This window comes from Aedes aegypti, chromosome 3 (assembly GCF_002204515.2).
Source record: "Aedes aegypti strain LVP_AGWG chromosome 3, AaegL5.0 Primary Assembly, whole genome shotgun sequence".
NCBI classification, from domain to species: domain Eukaryota; kingdom Metazoa; phylum Arthropoda; class Insecta; order Diptera; family Culicidae; genus Aedes; species Aedes aegypti.
This window is the reverse complement of record NC_035109.1, coordinates 261061398-261084998: the sequence shown is the minus strand read 5'-3', so window position 1 is coordinate 261084998 and position 23601 is coordinate 261061398. Positions and strand designations below refer to the sequence as shown.

Below are 23601 nucleotides of genomic sequence, written 5' to 3'. Positions count from 1 at the left end.
AAGAGATCTTGAGATTACAGGCATCAAATTAGGAACCAGATATTTTCTAGCACCAGTACTGAGATTCTGGTGAATTTGCGGTAGAATTTTAATGCTCCCCGTGTTTTTTTTTCTTAACAGCATGTTTAATTCCGGAAGTTCTAAGTGTTTCTGTGATATTCTCTTTATTTTGGTGGGGTTTCTGATAGTATCCTTGGAATTTCTAGAATTTAGAATGTAGAGATTTTTATGGGAATTGTAGTGATTCCAATGGTAGTCGTTAGAATTCAATGAATTCTTAATTCTTATCGGTTTCACAAAAAATCCCATTGAGATCTATAAATATATACCGACATTCAAAAGGTTCATATTAAAGCTTTGCTTTGAAATTCCAACGGAACTGGAGATCAACTGGATCTTAAAGGTTTTTACAATAATTACAAAGATTGGTTTCCAGAATTACAAATGTTCACACAATAATTCGCAGGAATCCCACCGCAATCTCAGAGATTCTTACAGAAATACCGTCTCAAAGATACCCACAGAATTCCAAGAGATTAATGTCCGAAATCCCATTCCCACCCCAATTCTAGAGTATTTACCAGATTTCTAATATTTCCGCAATATTCCTAGAATGGCATTCAAATTTCCAGAACTATCATAAAAAATCCGACATCCCTATCGGAATCCCAAAGTTTCTACAGGAATTCCGGAATTCCAAAGGAAATCTGAGAATCTGAGATGTCAGAATTTACACGTAAAATTCAGAATTACATTATAAATATCTGAATTCCTACCGACATCCTAGAAAATAACATAATTATCGTAATGCCAGAATTCTCATGGATATTACAAATTGCTACTGCCGGTAATCTTACCGGAATCTCAGAATTGGCGGGATGAATGTTTTCGTAACCTCCGAATTCCTAAGAAATACTCAAAATACCTTCCAAAATATCAAAACTCATATCGTTTTCCCAAGATTTTTACTCAAAAGTAAATTATTCCATTCAATTCGGCAATCTCAAAGCATGTGTAGCAACCTCTGAGGCTAACTACCAGTAGCTTTGTAGTAAATGATACCTTTATTCATAGCAATGCGTTGTTTGTAGTATGTTCGAAAGGTGTAGAAAGGAAAATGACACAAACATTTTCCACTCGTGTTCCACATATAGCGTTTACTACCGAGAATGTAGTAAACTCAACTTTACTACATTTTATTCATACGGCCCATTGTAGTAAACTAAAGACAGCACAATGGACATGGGTTCACGTCCCGTCGGTGGCAACAATAGACCTATGCACGGGTTCACTATTTGACGTTTTAGCGGTGCTGTGTTATTTATGGGACCATAGCAACCAGTGAATTCGGCACCGCTCAAACGTCAAATTAGTGAACTCGTGCATTGGTCCATAGGCCAGGGAAGTGGTTCACCTATAGTGAATAGCAGAGAAAAAGTAGATTTTGTTTGAAAATTGACTGGAAAATGAATGACAAGTTCATCCACTTCTCCTGGCCTATTTGTGTTACTTACCTTATGATAATTATCGCGATACGATTAGAGCCGATAAAGTTGGATCAGCGTAAGTAAATTATCGGATCGATCTTTGCTTATCGTCAGTACTCTGATTAACAATTATAGCAGTTCACGATTTTTTAATTACAATAAACTCTCGACCACGAATCCCAAACATTTTGGTGTAATATACTGAGGCGTGACATAATGAAGCAGTATTTTCTTGTCATTCAATTATCAATCAAATCTAACTAAAACATAGCAGAAAATGAATGAATCGAATGAAAAGCACCCTATAAAATTTATCAAATAATGTAAAATGTATGAAAGTCATATAATTATCGTGGCGTGATATAACTGAAAAGAAAAACGTGTTTAAATGACAGAATTAAACCAGATACAATTAAGCAGTGAATGGAGAAATTACTTAAAATTTTAATTCTTTTACAGCAATCGGGGACTACCGAAATAATGTGCAAATTACTCCACTTGTATACTACTGCTTATATAAAATTATGAACAATATTTAATTAAAATGAATTGCACTTTGGGACATGACTTTTCAAGAATCTCTAAAACTTAATACAAAAATATGGACATGCTCATTTGACCCCATTATTCGCTAAGCCAAAGAGAAACGTCTCACATCTCCGAGAACCAGTGACAGCGAGCAAAAGGAGAGCAGCAAAAAATCGGATTATTATTCTGCAGCGGAGGACGAAAACAACAGTGCAATTTTATTCCAACATTTTAGCAGTGAAATTGGTGTTTATTCCCATTTTTATTGAGTTTTCCTGGTAAATTATGGACTCGGTTACAATCCTAGATGGGTACTTACGTAAGTAGCGTCGAATAAGGCTGGTTTACTTGGTCGAACAGAAACGGCGAAATTTTCCTCTGCCTTTTCACAGGGAAAGCAGTCAATCCGAAAAATGCCGATCTCGACATTTCTGCAATCGATCAGTTTTGCCTTACGTTGAAAAAGGATCCATCGCTGATAACAGTGGCCCCTTCACTGTTGGCCGGCCGGATTCAATCGGGAAACAGCAAGGAAGCACTGCTGGCACTTGATGTAGGAATGATATGTTTACATACAGTTGAATACGAAGGTATTTTACGTTGTTCCGATTTTAGGCCCTAGAGGAATGTATGGAGACGTGTGGGAAGGAGTTCCGGTCAGAGATCAACAAGTTTCGCTTTTTGAATGAGCTGATCAAACTGGTGTCGAAGAAGTTCGATGGCGATAAGACACCCAAGGAGGTTTCGGAAAAGGTAATTATATAGGTACTGCTTATCATAATGATATGACCACCCTTTTTTATACACAGGAAAATATAAAATAAACAGGAAAAATCTTAAACCTTGTTAGGGCTAAGTTTTTGATGTATTGGTCGTATTATTCTGTCACTCATTTTTTAACCTTAAATATGATTTTTTTTCTTAAAACCTTAAATATGGATTTTGTAAACTTTTTTTTAATTATAGATACTGAATGTTCTTTTGACTTGGACCAACAAATACGAAAATTGTGGGAAAATCCAGGAAGCCTACAATTTATTAAAAACCCAAGGAATTGAACACCATCCTCAGCAAAATGTTGTAGTGAAGAGCACACCTAAGAACGAATCACGAAGCAGCTTGGACGAAAAGGAGTTTGCCAAACTTCGGCAGCTGATCAACAGCAGTAAACAGGAAGATAGAGATAAGGCTAATCTGCTTATACAGAATTTCTATCGGGACGACGAACGACGAACCCATATGAAAAACAGACGATTCGCAGAGCTACAAAAGGTAGCCGAGAACACGAAACTTCTGGATGAGATGCTTGCGCAGTATCGACCCGGAGAGACGTCCGACGATGAGCTGGCAATTATTCGGGAAATTTTCGAATCATGCGAAGGGATGCATCCCACGATTATTCGCCTGGCGGAAGAAACGCAGCATAGTGAAGGAATGTTAGGTAAGTGGTTGTGCTAATCGCTCAATGGAATATTTTCGCTCCAAGCTGTATAAAAATCATTCGAAATTGCGTTCAGTTTACCTCTTCTGGATCCGTTGTAAAAATCGATCATTGGGGCATTATGTTGACTTCCAGAGTTTAGATACATACACTACCCGTCATAAGTAAGGACTCGGTTGGAAAAGTTTTGCAACACTCAGTTGAATATTGCATCACCCCTCAAAAAGCTCAGCATCACCTCAAAAGAGCTAAATTTGCATCGTTATATATCGAAAAAGGTCGAAATTCTAATTATGTATCTGCTAAGACGAAGTGTTCAAGGCTGGTAGCAGGTCTCTTTTTAGAGACTTTGTGACTATTTTTATGTAAGGCTCTAAGAAGTTTCATTTTCAATGTATGCTCTTTATAGTCTCTCATTTCAACCAAGAAGGTCTCCCTAAAGTAAGTTTTTCCTCTTTGTGCAGGCAGTGAATGCTGTTCTACGTGCTTCAGGAAATTTCGAGTTTTTTTCCAGAGACTTCATCAGGAATACTTTAAACATTAGATTCCTTCATCAATTTATCCCAAAAATCCTTCATCGATGAGCTTGGGATTGTATTTTCCGGGTCTACCCCGTATGGCATAATGCCGTTTGGCATACAGTCGTTTGGCATAATAGCTGTTTGGCATAATGCCATTTGGCATAACGGTCGTTTGGCATAATCGCCATTTGGCATAATAGCCGTTTGGCATAATTGTGAAAAACATTGAATTTGATCATTTGATTCCTTCCATTAAGCAAAGGGGTGTGTATAAACTGCTCACGATCGTACATTCCGTTGTCAGTTAGTGATAGGACATACTTCTAATTATCATTTTTCAACACTGAGGAAAAAAATATTTCGATTTCCATACGAAACGACTATGAAATTTTACCATAAGAAAATATTATAAATTTCATACGATGGCGCTATGAACGAATTGGCTTGTGGTATGGTATGAGTTTTATAGTACAGTAGTATAGATTTCATAAAAGTGTCGTATGAAATCTAAGGATGTTTGTTATGAACATCAAAGTGTACTTATATGTAGCTCAGTATGTTCAAGTATGTTCTTTATATGAAAATATATGTAAATTTTTTCATATTATTATTCCTTTTGTAATATTTTAATTATAACAAGAGGTGTTCTTGTAGTTTTCTTAAATTTATACAACCAAATTTTAAAGAGAAAATAACCATTCATCAGAAAGTATACATTTTGTCATTGTTTCATAACAAATCAATAGTTTTTTTCAGTTGAAATTGTCATCCAATCGAATATTGCCGTTGTAAGAACTGGAAAAAGCTTGGCACCGCTCGCCGGCAGCTTCTTCTTCACTATTGATAAGTTGGACAGATTCTGAAGAAGATAGTCGATTATCAATTACTAAAACATAATATTAAACCTAATAAACAAACTCACGTTTTCGATGCCATGCTCAAAAAACTTTGCATTTCCATTCTGTTGCCATTACCCGAAACAAAGTTTAGCCAGAGCCGCCATATTTGCTCCACTCTACATAGAATTATCGATATTAACAAATGAATTTGAATATTATTCTTTTACTATTTACCTTTAAACATAGCCATCGTTTTCACCAGAACTTTAAAACTCGCGAGCTTCATTTGTTCAAACGCCATTTTGTTCGTTTTGATGCTCGGTTCATAAGAAAAACGTATGATATTTTTCAAACAAGGCTTGGTTTGGATTTCATAAGCACCTCGTATGAAATGTTATAGAACCGCGTATGAATCTTGAATCTATTTCGTATGTTCTTCATAACCGAGTTATGAAAATCATACGCGTCGTATGAAATGTTTTTCAGCTAGGAAAATACTGTTTCATACGAAAGGTATTATGAATAATATAACTTCAGTTTCTTCAGTGAAGGAAACCAATATCCAATAAAGCTCTTTTGGAATTGCATCATACATGACTTCCGGGGTCATTAAGTCCAGGATATTATGGCGCATCTTTAACAAAAATATATCCAACGCCTAAGTTATTCGATGTCATTTGAAAAAATAAAGGAACATGGAATTTTATGACGCTTCTTATGGTACGGCATATGACTGTACCACTGCAGTATCTTCCTTTTTCAAATTATGCCAAACGACCATTATGCCAAACGACTATTATGCCAAACGACTATTATGCCAAACGACTATTATGCCAAACGACTATTATGCCAAACGACTGTATGCCAAACGGCATTATGCCAATTGGCATTATGCCAAACGGGGTAGACCCGTATTTTCCAGGGAACTACTTGAACCATTGTTTTAGATATTTGATGTTTTGAAGTGTTGATTAGAGGTTGATTGATTTTTAAGAAGGGGCCTTCCTTAGCCGAGTGGTTAGAGTCCTCGACTACAAAGCAAAGCCATACTGCAGATGTCTGGGTTCTATTCCCGGTCGGTCCAGGATCTTTTCGTAAAGAAAATTTCCTTGACTTCCCTGTGGATAGAGTATTATCGTATCTGCCACACGATATACTAATGCGAAAATGGCAAATACAGCTTTCAGTTAATAACTGTGGAAGTCAGAGGCGTCGCGTGGTCTAATTGTCAACCTGTGCACTTATAATTTAGTTTGTTTGTCATTATTAGGTACCTTGGGTTCAAACCATTTTTATTAAGTTAATAAACCAGTGGTTACTGACCGTCGTTTCCAAATACATTTTTCTTCTGATCTTTCAGTTGATTCAAAATATTTAAAACTAATAGAGTTGTTTAGTTTCATTTATCAACTCAACCAACATTTTTTTCAATTTTAACGATTAGTCATCATTATGGTAAAATTGTTAAATTGAGTATGAAAATAATTCTAAGACAAAGATGACCCGTGTTTTGATCATCTTTATATTTTTCTCGTAAATATATCGTAGTGCTAAGCAAGTTATGAAAGTTTCATTAAGATTTGAATATGTTCCAATCCTCTGGAATTTTTTGAATATTCGTATGGAACACAAGTTTGAAAACTTCACAGCCCATTTTCTCAATGCCTACTTCTCACAGATGGGACTGACTTGCGATTCACGGCAGTGTGGGTCATCAGTGACGATTTATAATGCACTGGATTCTAGCTAATAATGGGTATTTCTTTCACCACTGGATTGCGAAGTGCGGTCTCATAAGTGCGAAAGTGTGAATAAAAGTGCAGGATAGCATCAAATCATGTCTTTGATGTGCGAAGAATAAGTCCCCCGAAGACACCTACCCGATTAGATGCAATTGCGCACTTTTATTAGCGTTTCCGCACTTGTAAAAACATCTGCGATAGTCCAGTGGTGAAAGAAATGCGCAATATTGCTGTAATCATAGCTTACATATCTTTGCATAGAATTAAAAGATCGGTAGCATCGTGTACTGAGTGCACGCATCATGAAACATGCTCGCTTTTAAAACACACCACAAGCGCCAAGATGCTGGCGATGATAGGGGTAGGTACAACCGCTCTTCAGTTAATTTTCAGGTTGTCATCTGATTGACTATCGCTTGCAAGTACTACCGCGCTAATACTGTATGTTAAAAACGAGGTTTTTAACCAGTATTGTACAGAAAATAGCAGCGCGAGTACTGAGTCACATAACATAAGTGGAACTGCTAAGCGAAAGCGCATCAAAAAGTTGACCCCTTTTTCTTGTAAAGGAGAGAGGTATAACTGGTATAAAGGACATCGTTCTGTCAATGAAAATTGTAAAAACAAATCGTTTTGACAGATCTTTGAAGCACGTCATTTTCAGCTGGTATAATAACAGTAAAGCTTAAAAAATCCGGAAATCTAATTGTGTTGGCAAAGATTCTAAATAAATTCTCCAGTTGGAATGCACTTAAATTATGTTATGGATTCCTGTAAAATCTCAAAAGTCGAACAGTTTGGTAAAATAAATTAACGGAGTACGGTAATTTCTTATAGTATTTGGTAAAAATCACCGGTATAATTGCAGTTGTTTGATATCTTACGTGATAAAACACCTGTGCCCAGTTGAAAGAAGATATCCTATCTTAAAAATTCTTGATCGGACATGGAATCTTACTCTTCATCCAGATTCACTTTCCCACGTCTTGCTCACTGGAAACCAACGGACCGCTAGATCGTACACAAATATAATTCAGATGATCTTTAGCAGAAACAAACAACTGAATAACTGAAATTTTTATTTATTTTCCTGTAATAAGGTTAAAAAACTGCAAATAATACGTAGACTTTTTTGAAATAACATAATAGTTTACTTTTTGAATGGAAACCATTCTTGAGCTTGTAATTACTGGCTTGCCCTTGAAAAACTAAAGTTAGCAAAATTACGTTATTTGGGGCAATACTCGGGATTGAATGTTGTTCGTTTACCGGTGTGGGCTACATGGTGTCCGCATATTATCCGTACAAACTTTGAAGGTACGCATCATTGTAATTACGTTGAACTATTTGAGCACTCCTACGTGGTTTAACCCCTCTACCAGCAGCTTCATTTTTTACCGCAAGAAAAAAAAATCAAATCGCTATAACTTTTTTGTTTCCTGGCATTTTTGCACCGTTTTTCACAAGTTCTCAAAAAACTCTCCTAGTTTAAGAATCTGTATTAACATTGATCATTGGTCATCTGAATCCAGAGATATTCCGAAATTCCTTGGGGGACCGACGCGTAAACATAACCCACGTATATATTACAAGTTAGATTATTTTTATCGTATTCGGATATCCACTCTTCGGAACAATACATTAATGAGAGCATGTTGTGAAAAAATGAAGCAATTTGGTCCAGCCGTCTTTGAGTAATGAGCATTTATGTTGCTGGTACCATGCTGGCTTGAAAACTACAAAAAACCTCATTTCGTAATTTTTAGATATCTCTAAGAATACTTAACCAATTTGTATGATTTTTTCAGAGTAGCTCCTTATCACATGGCATTGTATAGTACACATCGATACGTTGACGTAAAACAAAATGGCCGGCTGAGACATTTTATATGGAAAATGTCGGTCCCCTAAGGAATATTGGATTTTTAAAACCAGATTACCAATCATCAATACCGACACAGATTCCTAAACAAGAAGAGTTTTTTGAGAACTTGTGAAAAAATGGGGCAAAAATACCGAGAAACAAAAAAGTTATCGCGATTTGATTTTTTTTCTTGCGGTAAAAAATGAAGCTGCCGGTAGAGGGGTTAATATCTTGAACTATGCGTAAGAAGTTTTATACCATTCAGATTTCATATATTTGTAAAACTTCGTTAGCCGAGTGGTTAGTGTCCGCGGCTACAAAGCAAAGCTATGCAGAAGGTGTCTGGGTTCAATTCCCGGTTGGTCCATTATCTTTTCGTGATGGATATTTCCTCAACTTCCCTGGGCATAGAGTATCATCATACCTGCCACACGATATATAAATGTGAAAACGGCAACTTTGGCAAAGTAAGCTCTCAATTTATAACTGTGGAAGTGCTCATCGAACAAAAGCTGAGAAGCAGGCTCTGTCTCAGTGAGGACGTAATGCAAAGAAGATATTTGAAAAACCAAGAAAAACGTAATAAGAGGTCTCAGCGAACGTCATTTTTGAGTTTGACGATACAAGAGAAAAGTCTTTCGAACATGCTGAATTTGAACCGTAAAATTTTCTATTCCTAGTGTATTTTGAAGCCAAGTATCTGAAGATCATCACCAAATAGGACATTAAAATATATTTCTTTTACAATTTAGAACTAAAACAGGTATCTCAAAAATGTCACAAATTGGCCCTTGTGAACGACAAGACTTATGAAGTTCGCAAAATTCCATTAAAAATCAACAAAATACAACAAAAATGGAAGGCATATTATCAAATATGTTGATGGGGAAGATCATACTGAGGAATTCGTTTTTGGGATTTGACTTTCTAGAAAATGATCTAACGATGTGTTGATTGGTTTTTATTTAGTAATGTTTAATTTTTGCGCCTTTTGCGCAACGCTGTCATTCTTGGATCTTGATACATCTGTAAAAGTTTGATTTAGTTCATTTAACTTTGCTTTTATCAGCATATTTAAATACTTTCCAATAATCTTCTCTGCACAATCTTTACATAATAGTTCTTGTACCATATCCATTGACAAAATATTCTTCAGCAATCTATCTTTGACACCGTTGGCACTTGACTCCAGAAAAGTGAAGAAATTTTCTTTGAAATACTGAACGACAGATGTTAAAAAGGATGTTAATTTTGCCCCTGCCCTTTCCCTTCGCGCATCTTTCTTCAACGTGGTCAATACGCTTACGAAAGAAGGCACTCTTGCATCCGCCTGCAGTTTGTTTTGACATGGCTCATGATCGATGCCTGACAGAATCCAGCTCGCAGTGTAATGTACATTCGAAATTTCAGCAGAGTCAAAAATTTCACCATTGACATCGCAGATTTCGCCGATCATCTAGAGCTTCGGTCGAGACGTCGGCGTAACAAAATTATCGATCGAATAAATTGCACGATATATAAGAAATCAATGCTATACGTTGCAAATAATGTCTTTTATTTCTGAATTTTATATTTTGTGATGTATTTTTATCGTTAACCTCAATCTGCAGCATCGCTCATAAAATAATGGGGTTTAATTACCCATTTTCCTGCATGGCACCAAGAGTGAAAAATACCCTTTATATTAAGTTTAAAGGGAATACCCTTTAATGAGTAAATCGACTTTACTCTTTTAATGAGTTAAGCCACTTTAGTTGGAAATGGGTACGAAAGTACCCATTAATGGGTATTTCCGAGTTAGCGTGTACTGAGTGATTTTGGGGTAACGTTGAATCAATTTTCTCAATTGTTAGTAAAGTCAACGTTAAGTAAATTTTGTGCCACAATAATAATGGAATGCTCATTAAAAGTTTCTGTTCAAAGTCTGCTGCAAATAAATTAATTTTCTACCCGGCTATACTCTTAATAATATTCGCTGACAGACGTTTTACTTAGACTCATCAACTGTTATTTTTACACAAAACTTACCCTCTGGATTTATCATGGGGATTCAGAAAGTCGGAGGCCTCAAAGTGGTCTGAGCACACGTATTGCGGCTTTTTCCTGATGTGTTTGACATTCAGATTCAAACTTGAATTGAGGATCCAACGCTTTTGCACCTCTGGTGTTCTGTTTAGCGAATGAAAATAAATACGTTGTTAATTTAAGTGTAGATGTTAAGTTCCACATAGTTTTAGTACCGCTTATCTAACGCGTAAAGTGACACACCACTCGTTTTGTAATTGCTGCAGCAATCGAGAAAACAGCACTTCCTTGACGGCATTTTCAAAAAAAAAAAACTTGTACGCACTCGCGTAATCGCTCTGATCGGATTAAGCTGACAATGCTGTTCTATACCAGTTTCATATTCTACCGCCGAATTCGTCTTTGAACCTAAGTTGGAGCTAACGGAACCCGTCCTGAATATTAGCTTCAGTCCCAACCCAATTTAGGTTCGACCGAACAAAAATCTCCCTGACGTTGGTTTGTTTATCCTGCCGACAAGGATGAAAATCGAAAACGACATCGACAACAATGGTGCGGCAATAATCTTACGGGGGGCGACAAGCGCTTTTGTCATACATTCGAAAATGTCCAAAACAATAAATGGTACAGAAGTGTTGACACTCATGTAAAAATGTTAAAATAAATATCAATTTCTGGAACTTTGATGTTGGCCTGGAAACAATTCAGTAAATATTAGAACAAACGTGAGCACGTGAGAGTATTTTTAAACACATTACACAAATAAGGGAGAATGGAAAGAGATGCGTGATGCATACTTAATATATTGAGGTGCTAAACAAAAAGTGGCACAGGAGCACTCCACCTTCCGGGAGCGATTGAATAGGATCGATTTTTGTTTGAAGTGATTATTGGACGCTCCGGGAAAGGAGACGGAACAAAACAAAGCACACCAAGATTATCCACTAAAAAAATATATCTAATGCGCAATTTGATTTGTGTGCCCAATGGACCCATTTGATTTTGATGGGAAAAGTTACGTAATATGTTTTCCATTTAAAATTGTTACCTAGCAAAAACAAATGGAGCCGTTGGGCACACTTTTGTTTGCTGCAAGCGCCTTTTTCCCAATTAGGATGTTTTCAAATGTCTGAAGAAAACTTGTATAATGATTGTGACATTTCAATGTCCTCTCAACCATTCTTCAATTGCCTTCTGGGTACAACTTTTTGAGCACGAGTTCCACATATGTTATGTGACTGAGTGCTAAGCTTGAAAAAACTTCCTACCGACAGCCGCCTGAAAAATCGGAAAAATCGCACCGGACCTGCTTTCATACCCCAAGCGTGGTGTTGCTGAAGGCGCTAGGGTAAAAAAAGAGCAAGCGAAATATATCTCTCCCGTAGATTGATTTTTCTCTTATCTCTCTCATCCGCACGCTTGCACTGATCGAGTTGGTTGATGTAGCAAGACTGTGCACCGGCCAGAGTTTACGCTTTGGCTACTTACACACTTGCATTTGCAGTTCAAAATGCTTTCTACCACATAGACAGAACTGCGTGTACGATACAAGGCAGCGCGTTTCCCGATGAGAGTGCACGCGTTGGTTTTCGACGTCACAGCAACGAAGTGTAGCGTGGAACAAAGTGTTGCGTAGCATGCATCGCAATGAGCGCGAAGAAAAAATTAGGTCCCAGATCGTGCGTCGCACAAAACAGCTTTTTGCATAGCAAAAATTTAACAACAGATATTTTGCTAGATGAAAATTTCGTTGCAAGCTATGAATGAGAGATAATTGAAAATAAATAAATTTAATTTTATTAAGAAAATTATCGAACTGTACTTTAAAAGTAGTACATATTGTAGGTGGCTAGGATGAACGAGCTCTCACCTGTGCAGTGCACATGTTGCACATGTGGACGCGACGCCTCTGGTGGAAGTGCTCATTGAACCCTAAGTTGAGAAGCAGGCTCTGTTCCAGTGAGGCCCTTTATAATACGGTAAAATCAACAAATATCGCATAATAATGAACGCACTATACTGCCCATAAACGCATAATTGTCCCATGTGCATAGGAAACCCAGCAAACATGGGACTGACATGCATTTATGGGCAGTATATACGGTTCGAGTAAACCAAAGTTTGAAATCGGTATATGGCAGCGTCTATTTATTACGTAACGCAAAAATTACGTTACGCTTTTTGTATGAAAAATTTCGATTTTTTGTATGAGCTGTAACGCTTGAGCCTACTCTTCCCTCCCCCTAAAGCGTTACGTAATTTATTGGATGCCGCCTTCTCAAAATCAAGATAATAAAGAAACTTGGGATCTTTACTAAAGTTGTTCTGGAGGTGAAGCGCTATCTGATGGTACCTCAATCAATTCGGAATTTGACCGCTAGGTAGCACTAGTGGGCATGGAAGTTTTACTTATGTTTTGCAGATATTTCAGGATCCTTATACGAAGAGTAAATAATTGTAATGTCAATTATATTCTGTATTATTACAACAATATATCTGTATTATTTGCCGGCTTATAATAGCCTTTCATTGTTTTAATAACTACTCTTAATTTGATTCAAAAATATTTATTGTTGAATTTGACAGCTGGGTTCGACTCAGTTCAACAAAATTAATTTTAATCTTAATATTTTTTTCTTTTGAAACAACAATATTTTTACATTAGAATAAAACGTTTTATTGTCAAAACAAAATTACACTGTTTTCGATCTAGTAATATTTTTATTTGAAACAACAACACTATTTGTTGCTCCTTTTCCCATTCATTTTTTTCTTTTTTTTAAATTGATCAACAATAATAGCGTTGTAATGTAAATTAAAAAATTGATAATAAGTGCCTGTGCCATCTCCCGACGTTAAATCGGAGCATGAAATTTGTCCGTTCCGCGACGAAACGACGGCTCGATACCATCAGCTCGATTTCCTTCTGACGAATGAAAGGCTACGACAATGGAAAATATTTGAATGGAATAAAAAGTCTAGAAAGCAAGATACAACTATCCAAAAATAGCTTCTATTGTGGTCTCGAATATATCAAAACTGTTTTGAACAATCGACTATCTGCACTTCCCAAACGAAAATTTTCTTCGCGTCAGACTTTTTTTTCACAGGTTATAATAAGAAACAAAATGGCGGGTCGATACGCATAATAATTAGAAAGAAATAAAGCTTTCATTTGAAAAAACGTTTTTATTGTTGTTTCAAAAAATGTGTAGTAAAAATTGTTCTTAGTTAATTCAACAATATGTTTGTTTTGTTTTGACTAAAATGATTGCCGCTTAAACGCATTTTTTTAATTTACAACAAATTGTAAAAGTTGATAGTACGCAACAAAAATGTTTGCTGTTTTAAATAACTGTTAATTCTCTGCGTGTACCATTTAGAAGGATGGCGTCTCCGGTAAAGTTGTTTAGTAAGGTAAGGATTGTTAAGTCATTGTTCGAGCTAGTTGATTCAAAATTTTGCCACTAGGCGGCGCTAGTGAGCATGAAATTTTTGTTTGCAAATATCTCAGGAGCCTGACCACTTAGAAAGATTTAGAAAGATAGTGTCTTCGGTAAAGTAGTTCAGTAGCTCAAGAGCTATCATTATTTGAGCCAAGGAATAGGATATTTTGCCACCAGGCGGCGCTAGTGAGCATGAAATTTTTGTTTTGTGGATACTGCAGGATCTTGACTTTTTTAGGCACTTTCGGCAAAGTTGTCCAGAAGCTCAGGGACTATCATTATTTTACAAAATCTTGAACTTTAACGATGCAACAAAGAAAGAATTTGAGCTACTGAACAACTCTGCCGAAGACGCGAGCACGTACTGAGGGGGAGCGTGAAGAACGACGGGTTGTGTTCACCGCTGCCAAAGTCGCGCTGAAGTCCGAGATAAGGGCAAACAAAAAGGCCTGCTTTGAGGGACTCTGTCAGAGTGCCAACGCGAATCCTACAGGATCGTTATGGCAAAGACAAGAGGTGCAATGGCTACTACAGAGCAATCTCCAGAGATGCTGGAGGGGATCTTTCCGCGCCACAACCCTAGCCCTTGGCCTCCTTTCGTAGGGCAGCCGGGGATTAGGGCTGGCGATGAGGAGAGGGTAACCGATGAGGATCTTGTAGGGATTGCAAAAACCTGGCCCTCAAAGTTCCAAACCTGGCCCTCAAAGCTACAATCTTGGAGGCTCCCGGGATGTTCAGATCTGCTATGCAGATATGCCTGGACGAGCGAGTATATCCAGATGTGTGGAAGAGGCAGAGCCTGGTACTATTGCCAAAGGCGGGAAAACCACCCGGTGACCCGTCGGCGTATAGACCAATATGCTTGATCGACACGGCAGGGAAGGTGCTCGAGAAGATCATCCTCAACAGACTGTCGTGGTACACCGAGGGTGTAAATGGTCTCTCAAGCAACCAGTTCGGCTTCCGGAAAGGGAGTTCCACCGTAGACGCTATTCTGACGGTTCAAAAAACCGCTGAGATAGCACTCCAGCGTAAGAGGAAGGGGATTCGCTACTGTGCAGTAGTGACTCTGGATGTAAGGAAAGCATTCAATAGTGCTAGTTGGGCGGCTATTGCTGATGCGCTCCTGCGTCTGGGGATACCCGAGTACCTGTACAAGATTCTCGGGAGTTACTTCCAGAATCGGGTATTAGTCTATGACACAGAGGTGGGTCGGAAGTGCTTTCACATAACCTCAAGAATCCCTCAAGGTTCCATCCGGGTCCGGTGTTATGGAATGTCATGTACGACAAGGTGTTGAGATTAAAATTCCCGGCGGGTGTGGTCACGCTGGAGGTCTACGGTCTACGGTGAATCGATCAAAGAAGTGGAATTGACTGCAACCCACTCGATCGCAATTGTGGAGGAGTGGATGAGCTCCAGGAAACTGGAAACTGGACTCGTAGCAAGCTAGAGAGTACTTATAGGCTAATGTGCCTGAGGGTTGCGAGCGCGTACCGTACCGTGTCACACGATGCACTCTGCGTCATCACCGGTATGGTGCCTATTGGTATCCTTATCATGGAAGACATAGAGTGCTTCGAAAGGCGCGGCACAAGAGGCATGCGCAGGACTGCCAGACTGGCCTCTATGGTCAAATGGCAGCGTGCGTGGGACAGTTCCACCAAGGAAGTGTGGAATCACAGGTTGATTCTGAGGGTAGATATCTGGGTCAATAGGCGCCATGGGGAACTAACATTCCACCTGACACAGGTCCTTTCGGGCCATGGTTGCTTTAGACAGTATCTACACCGTTTCGGTCATGCGGGTTCTCCCGAATGTCCAGTTTGAGCAGGTTTAGAGGAAACGGCGGAACACGTTTTGTTCGTGTGCCCGCGTTTCCGCACAATGCGTGACCGCATGTTTGCCACATGCGGTGGGGACACGACTCTGGACAATCTGGTTCAGAGGATGTGTGGAGACGAGCTTGGCTGGAATGCCGTTTCATCGGCTATCACCCACATCGTCTCGGAACTCCAAAGGAGATGGCGTGTGGACTCGAGGAGTGGCTATAGTGCAGACGCTAAGCAACAGGTGGTCCAAGGATTCGCAGTCGGCTACGTAGGTCATACCGGTGCACTACGGTCGAAATCGACCCTTACAGCGATTAAGTAGCCGCGCGGAGAACATCCTGGTAACGTTGCTGTCGTGGTGCCGGCCTACTGGGTTGGATACGAGCCTCTGGTTGTTCGGGGCAGGTGGAGGCCCCTTCGTCAGCAATCCCAGCTGGTGCTAGCTGATAGGTTTTGAGCCATCAGTAGGTCAAATTGCGGAGCCCGCAGTATCAGTTCTTGATACTTGCGGTACAGCTGGGCGCGGGCGTTGTGGTTGACCTTGTCCGCCTTCAGCGGACAATGGGAGGTAAGGACCACCTGGGAAGCTGGTAAAGCGCCAGCATGCTACCTTGGTGGACCCCCCTAAGCGTGTCATCGATGTTCGTTGCTGCATGGCTACGCAGCTAACCTTGAGGTTGCGGTGTGCAATAGCCCCTCTCCAAAGCAATGCCTTCTTGGTGGTCCCGGAGAGACGAAGGGTCCCAAGCAACCAATAGTTCGGATTGTACTTAAGCAGTGAACTCCAGAGTTCACTTTTGGTACAAATCTAGTTTCAGTGAAACTTTTTCGCTGATTAAGAGAACGCCATGGATATTAAATGAACTTCATTCTCAGAGAAGTAACTTATGAACTCATCAACAACTTGAAAGTTCAGAATAAGTTTGAACTGAACTTCTTTTGTACTTGAAGGTAACAATAAAACTTAAACGAACTTTATGTAAACTGTAAAGTTCGGTTAACTACTTAAAAAGGGAGCTGATTAAGCCAAAACATGCCCTTTTAACCGAACTATTGGTTGCTTGGGGTTTGGTGGCAATGGGAATGGTTTATTGGGTCGGGGGTGTTGTCCTGTTTACTGCTTGCATGTAGTAAATGGTCCCAACCCCACACTCCCGGACCTTGGTCCAGGGTCTGTTGAGCAGATTATCCCCCCATTGCTAAGACGAAAAAAAACCATCTACCTGAGCTGTGGCACTACACACAGCTTTCATAGTGATGGGTGATATGCAAAGGCGCGGTATCAATGAACGAATGTGCAAGTTAAGAATCAAAGGTCGATTCTTTAACTTCAGCATAATCAACGTGCATAGCCCACACTCCGGAAGCACTGATGATGACAAGGACGTATTTTACGCGCAGCTCGAACGCGAGTACGACCGCTGCCCAAGCTATGACGTCAAGATCATCATAGGAGTTTTGAACGCTCAGGTTGGCCAGGAGGAGGAGTTCAGACCGACGATTGAAAAGTTCAGCGCCCACCGGCTGAAGAACGACAACGGCCTACGACTGATAGATTTTGCCGCTTCCAAGAATATGGCCATTCGTAGCACCTATTTCCAGCACAGCCTCCCGTATCGGTACACCTGGAGATCACCTCAGCAGACAGAATCGCAAATCGATCACTTTTTGATCGATGGACGGCACTTCTCCGACATAACCGACATCAGAGCCTATCGTGGCGCTAACAATGACTCCGACCACTACCTGGTAATGGTGAAACTGCGCCCTAAACTATCTGTCATCAACGATGTAAGGTACCGACGCCCGCCTCGGTACAATCTAGCGCGACTGAAACAACCGGATGTCCACAATGCGTACGTGCAGCATCTTGAGGCAGCGTTGCCGGACGAGGGCAAGCTAGATAGAGCCCCTCTTGAGGACTGCTGGAGGACAGTCAAAGCAGCCATTAACGACGCTGCCGAAAGCATGGTCGGATATGTGGAACGGAGCTCAAGAAACGATTGGTTCGACAAAGAGTGCCAGGAGGTTTTACAGGAGAAGAATGCAGCGGGGCTGCAATGTTGCAGCATGGTACGCGACAAAACGTGGAACGATACAGACTGAAGCGGAAACAGCAAACCCGCCTATTCCGGGACAAAAAGCGCCGCCTGGAAGAGATGGAATGCCAAGAGATGGAGTTGTTGTACCGTTCTCAAGAAACGCGGAAGTTTTATTCTAAGCTCAACACATCCCGCAAAGGCTTCGTGACGCGAGCTGAAATGTGCCGGGATAAGGATGGGAGCATCTTAACGGACGGACGCGAGGTGATAGAAAGGTGGAAGCAGCACTACGATGAATATCTGAATGGCGCAGAGAACACAGGCACAGAAGATCAGGACAGCTACTTCAGCACAGCGGACAGTTGGTTTCCAACCAGCTCCCACGATGGGGGAAGTTAAGGATGCCATTCAACAGCTCAAGAACAACAAAGCCGCTGACAAGGATGGTATCGGAGCCGAACTCATCAAGATGGGTCCGGACAGGTTTGCCGCTTGTCTGCATCGACTGATAGTCAGAATCCGGGAAACGGAACAGCTACCGGAGGAGTGGAAGCAAGGCGTTATATGCCCTATCTGCAAAAAGGGCGACTAATTGGAGTGCGAAAATTATGTGCAATCATCATCCTAAACGCGCCTACAAAGTGCTATCCCAGATCTTTTTCCGTCGTCTATCACCAATAGCAAACAAGTTCGTGGGAAGTTATCAAGTTTCAACGACGGCCTCTCGACAACGGACCAGATCTTTTCCGTGCGACAAATCCTTCAGAAATGCCGTGAGTACCATGTCCTTACGCACCATTTGTTCATCGATTTCAAGGCGGCATACGATAGTATCGACCGATTAGAGCTATGGAAAATCATGGACGAGAACAGCTTTCCCGGGAAGTTCACAAGATTGATCAGAGCAACGATGGACGATGTGCAAAACTGCGTGAAGATCTCGGGCGAACACTCCAGTTCGTTCGAGTCTCGGCGGGGACTACGACAGGGTGACGGACTTTCGTGCCTGTTGTTCAATATTGCGCTTGAAGGTGTCGTGCGGAGTTCCGGACTTAACAGTCGAGGCACGATTTCCACGAGATCCGGAATATTTGTTTGCTTCGCGGATGACATGGGTATTATTGGGAGAAAATTTGAAACGGTGGCAGATTTGTTCATCCGCCTTAAACGCGAAGCAACAAGAGTCAGGCTAATGGTGAATGCGTTGAAAACAAAGTACATGCGCCTAGGCAGCAGTGTTACGAAAGACGGGGGGTGGTGGACGAGTTCGTCTACCTCGGATCCTTGTTGACGACTGACAACAATGTTAGTCGGGAAATACGAAGGCGCATCATCAGCGGAAGTCGTGCCTACTATGGGCTCCAGAAGAAACTGCGGTCAAGAAAGATTCACCCCCGCACAAAATGCACGATGTACAAAACGCTCATAAGACCGGTAGTCCTCTATGGGCATGAGACGTGGACTATGCTCGAAGAGGACTTGCAAATTCTTGGGGTTTTCGAACGCCGAGTGCTAAGGACGATCTTGGCGGCGTGCAGGAGAACAGCGTGTGGCGGCGAATGATGAACCACGAGCTCGCTCAACTCTACGGCGAACCCAGTATCGTGAAGGTGGCCAAAGCTGGAAGGATACGCTGGGCAGGGCATGTTTCAAGAATGCCGGATAACAACCCTGTAAAGATGGTGTACCCTACGAATCCGTTCGGAACAAGAAGGTGTGGGGCGCAGCGAGCTAGGTGGATTGACCAGGTGCACCAGGACCTGGAGAGCGTGGGTCACAGTCGAGGATGGAGAGAAGCGGCCATGAGCCGAGTGAATTGGCGAAATATTGTTGGCGAGGCTTTATCAAGATAATTGATGTAAAACCAAATAATGTATCGGTGACCAGTACCTGGGTTATGATTTTTGGAATGCCTCAGGTAAACAATAATACAATAATAGCAATGAACTGAAACAATCAACTGGATTACATCATATAAAGCGGACAGTCTAAAGTCTAACGGCTGTACCATGCAACAATGAGTGCTTACCCTTACATACATACATAGAAGTACAACAACTTTGCCAAAGACTCAAACTTTCAGCTTTTTTTTTTTGAATCAAGAGATAGAACAATTTCAAAATGCTTTGTTTTGTACGCTTACTAGCGCCACCTAGCGGCAGAACTGCGTTACAAACTGCCCACCTGTTCGATGCACCCTGCTGAACAACTTTGCATCATTATAGATAATCAGGATCTTAAGGTGAAGGTGAATCGAAGCCAAACTTCAAATTTTCAAGAGTACGGATCTGTCACCAGCTGGCGGTAACCAATCGATTAGGTTTTCAGTTCAAACGGATGTTTGGTTCTCCAGATCTGTGCTCTTGAAAATTTGAAGTTTGGCTTCGTTTCATCTGCACCTTAAGATATAGCTTCATTAATGTTCCTCTAGGGTTAACAAACGTACACTTTGGTAAAAATTGCGTACTAAGTATTCTTTTATTGCTAAATGGGATCAAAGCAACTCTTCTTTAAACATCATTCAAGATTGAGGATCAAATCCGATATTTATTGAATAAACCTGATAAACTTATAAAACCTGACAAACTTATAAAATAAACTTATGATTAGATATATTTCGAGCACACACAAATTATTTGTAGCTTCAAACAGCTTTCCGTTCTGAAGCTTTTAAAACTTAATGCATCTTTATGTCGTTTTCGGTTTTGCGGTGTAGTGCTGCAATAACTACACTTTTAGACCTTACTGGAAAAGTAAAATCGTAATACAATATCCTTAGGTACCGTTTTGTATAAAGCGCGCATCGGAAGATATAATTGCGCCACCAAGAGAGGCTCTTCCAATGTTAAATAGAACGTCAAGAGCTTGACGAGAAATTGTACAAACTGAGAAAACAATTTTGTTCTTAACAATTCGATAGATCTATAGAAATATTAATACAGAACTGTTTTATTGAGTAAAGTAAGAAGCTCCGTGTAGGGGACGGACCTGGTGTAGTGGTTAGAACACACGCCTCTCACGCCGAGGACCTGGGATCGAATCCTATCCCCGAGATAGAAACTAAAAATTTCAGTGACGACTTCCTTCGGAAGGGAAGTAAAGCCGTTGGTCCCGAGATGAACTAGCCCAGGGCTAAAAATCTCGTTAATAAAGATAAAAAAAGAAGCTCCGCGCTTATAATTAATTTTCAAATTTTCCGACGCATAACCTATATTATGGTAGTCAATAGGAACATTTCAACGACTTCAAAATTTGAAAAAAATTGAGTATGGTAAACATAAGAAACAAACCCTATACGCAAACTGAATTCTAGATTTTTGCGAATTAGCTCAGCGTACTCTTCAACAAAGTTGAAAAAAATGTATTCTTTCCGATTAGAGCAAATGTGGTAACTCTAGATGCTAAGCTTTTTATGGGGGATGACGCAATATTCACCTAAGTGTTACAATAATTTTCAAGCGACTTCGTACTTGTGATGGGTAGTATATTCAATGATACTTTATATCCCTCTGGTTTTCAACGATTTGTAAATAATGCACATGTTTTAAGTCCCTCTGTAGTATACCATCGCTCGCATTTATCTCGGAATTTAGAAAACAAAATCCACTAATTCTCCTAATTACTGTTCACCCATGCTAACTCAGATCTATCCCATCAAAATGGAGTACAGAATCTAGCGAAATTTTGGAGCCTAGCCAGTGAATTTGGTTAGTAGTGTCTTTTTTATTGTTCCTTTTTTGCTTTCTCTAGACTCTTTCATTCATTCTAGTTTGCTTTGCGTTCTTCTTGATTGGCATGTTAATATGTTTGTTTGATTTGATAGTTTGGAGTGAACTGATAACTAGTTTTATTATATCGTTCATATTTCAGTTATTTCGGTTACTGTTTTGATAAGTGTAAGCTTACAGCTTTGTTTTAAATATTTGCAGAGAAAATATTCGAGGTCAATGATAATCTAACCCAAGTCCTGGACAAATATCGGCATCTGATATTAAAGGCACCGGCTTCTGAACCCAAACCAACTAGTTTGGCAGCTACTTCATCTGCATCCCATTTCAAAATCTCCGATTCGGTTGCATACTCACCGAACATTTCCGAACCGGATCCACTTGATAGTCTATTCGATATTTCTACCATTCCCTCAAGTAGCGAACCAGCACGCAATGCAATGGATGATCTCAGCGAAATTTTCTCCGCTTCTATTAGCACTGATGGTGCGAATTCGAAAGTGAATTCTTCTACCTCGTCGGCATCAGTTGTCAATAGTGATACCATACTAACCCCTGTCGTGATGAGCAATGGGTCTAACACCCAGTTTGATTTTCTGGGACCAACCGTTACAAACGGTTTCAACAAGTATAGTGGCATGCAGACCAGCTCAAATGGCCATGCGATTGTCAATATCAAGTGAGTTATAGAAACATTGGCGAAAATCCAAATCTAAAATTGTTCATCATCTTTCAGATCGGTACCCTCAAATATTGAGACAAACCAGAAGCCTTCCAGTTCTAACACCAACAGCACCAAGCTGGAAACCACGAGTGGGATTAAAACGCTACCTGATCTAGACTTTTTGGTCAGTGGAATGAAGTCAACTCTTCTCTCGCAATCTAGTGTAAAATCGTCATCAGATGAAGTTTTACAGCCCAATGAAATCCCTTCAAGTGATGACGATGATAAAGTATTAAATCCAGTCACACCTATCGTAGAAGTTCCTGTTCCGATTCCATCAGCGCCTGCAGAACCTGTGTCAGTGGATGCTCCCAAATCTAAACCAGAATTCAAATCACTAGCCGAAATAGTTATTGACCTAGACAATATTCAACCCAGTCGGGAGCCCTCCCGGACGGTACTTAACGAAAAGGATGGCCTTCAGATAACGCTCAACTTTGCCAGCGACCACCCGAGACCGGACGTAACCGTGATAGTAATTTCCACAATCAATCAAGGCCGAGAAGAAATTCCCAGTTTTCACTTCGATGCCAGTGTTCGGAAGCCTTGCAAACTGCGACTGCTGCCTGCATCCAGTACAAGCCTGCCCGGTACGAAACCGTTCCGACCACCGGCTGATGGCATCACACAGGTCCTTCTGCTGGCAAATCCCTCCGCGCAACCCGTAGACCTGACCTGTATTCTCACGTACTGCGTTGGAGACGATCCGGATCCAATCAAGGACTCGATAGTGATGAAAGATGTTCCTTTCGTAAGGGAATAGTGATCGATTTGTGCTATGCATGTCTCGTTTGATCATAAAATAAGCGGAAAAAAATGGTAGACTGTGATTACGAGGTATGATGTTTCAAAATTTTCCTTAAAAACTTTCGATAAAACAATCGGGCCCTGCTTTAGTTGTTGCACGAATATCTTGGCGAGACCAGGGCTTATATCCTGATGCAAATGGAAAGAATTTGAGTTTTCGTACCAAAATGTCCGAGGTATCATATTTATGCATTGCTTTAACGCGAGCTGTTAGTAGCTGGTCGATTATTTTAACTAGTATTGTAAAAAATAAATCATTACCCTATCTTAAAATTTGACCGAAAAATATCAAATGTATCGCATTACTGAAAAATAAAATATTTCTTGTAGTATTACTTCGAAAGAATTTGCCAACGATTTTGTTTATTGGTTCAGATGTGATTAAATCATGAGTGCAGTACAGCTTTTACGCAAACAAAACATGGACATCAACAGAATTTATGCGGAAATTATATGAAAGTATACATATATTTATAGTGAGCTAATTTGTGCATTTTCTACAATCTTATTATCTTTGTCATGATGGGTTTTACTAAAACCGTTTTAGTCCGTTAATACTCTGTAGAGTCATAATA

General features: G+C 40.2%; 1 protein-coding gene and 1 long non-coding RNA gene across 3 annotated transcripts; one reads left to right on the top strand and one right to left on the bottom strand.

The window, feature by feature from the left end:
* The first annotated feature begins 1969 nt into the window (after positions 1-1969).
* On the top strand, positions 1970-23344 carry LOC5571106 (ADP-ribosylation factor-binding protein GGA2). 2 transcript variants are annotated; one of them, XM_021855768.1, is made up of 7 exons: positions 1970-2334; positions 2408-2568; positions 2631-2768; positions 2982-3456; positions 21412-21474; positions 21697-22174; positions 22232-23344. In XM_021855768.1, exons 1-7 carry the CDS (start codon positions 2301-2303, stop codon positions 22980-22982), a joined length of 2100 nt encoding a protein of 699 aa, XP_021711460.1. In that variant the 5' UTR covers positions 1970-2300; the 3' UTR covers positions 22983-23344. The 2 variants fall into 2 exon arrangements, with proteins under 2 accessions (XP_021711460.1, XP_021711461.1); XM_021855769.1 differs by lacking the exon at positions 21412-21474 and having other exon boundaries at positions 1979-2334.
* On the bottom strand, positions 9483-12390 carry LOC110679855. Its single transcript, XR_002502756.1, has 2 exons — positions 10663-12390; positions 9483-10591 (listed from the first exon to the last, which is right to left on the bottom strand). It is a non-coding gene; the product is annotated as an uncharacterized LOC110679855 (long non-coding RNA).
* Positions 23345-23601: the final 257 nt, after the last annotated feature.

What these genes read in the sequence shown, in the direction of transcription:
- LOC5571106 (XM_021855768.1), top strand. Translation starts at nt 2,301, where the DNA reads ATGGACTCGGTTACAATCCTAGATGGGTACTTAC. An exon ending in AATCCTAGATGGGTACTTAC is followed by an intron (nt 2,335 to 2,407) that starts GTAAGTAGCGTC and finishes GCCTTTTCACAG; the next exon opens with GGAAAGCAGTCAATCCGAAA. An exon ending in GCATAGTGAAGGAATGTTAG is followed by an intron (nt 3,457 to 21,411) that starts GTAAGTGGTTGT and finishes ATGCTAACTCAG; the next exon opens with ATCTATCCCATCAAAATGGA.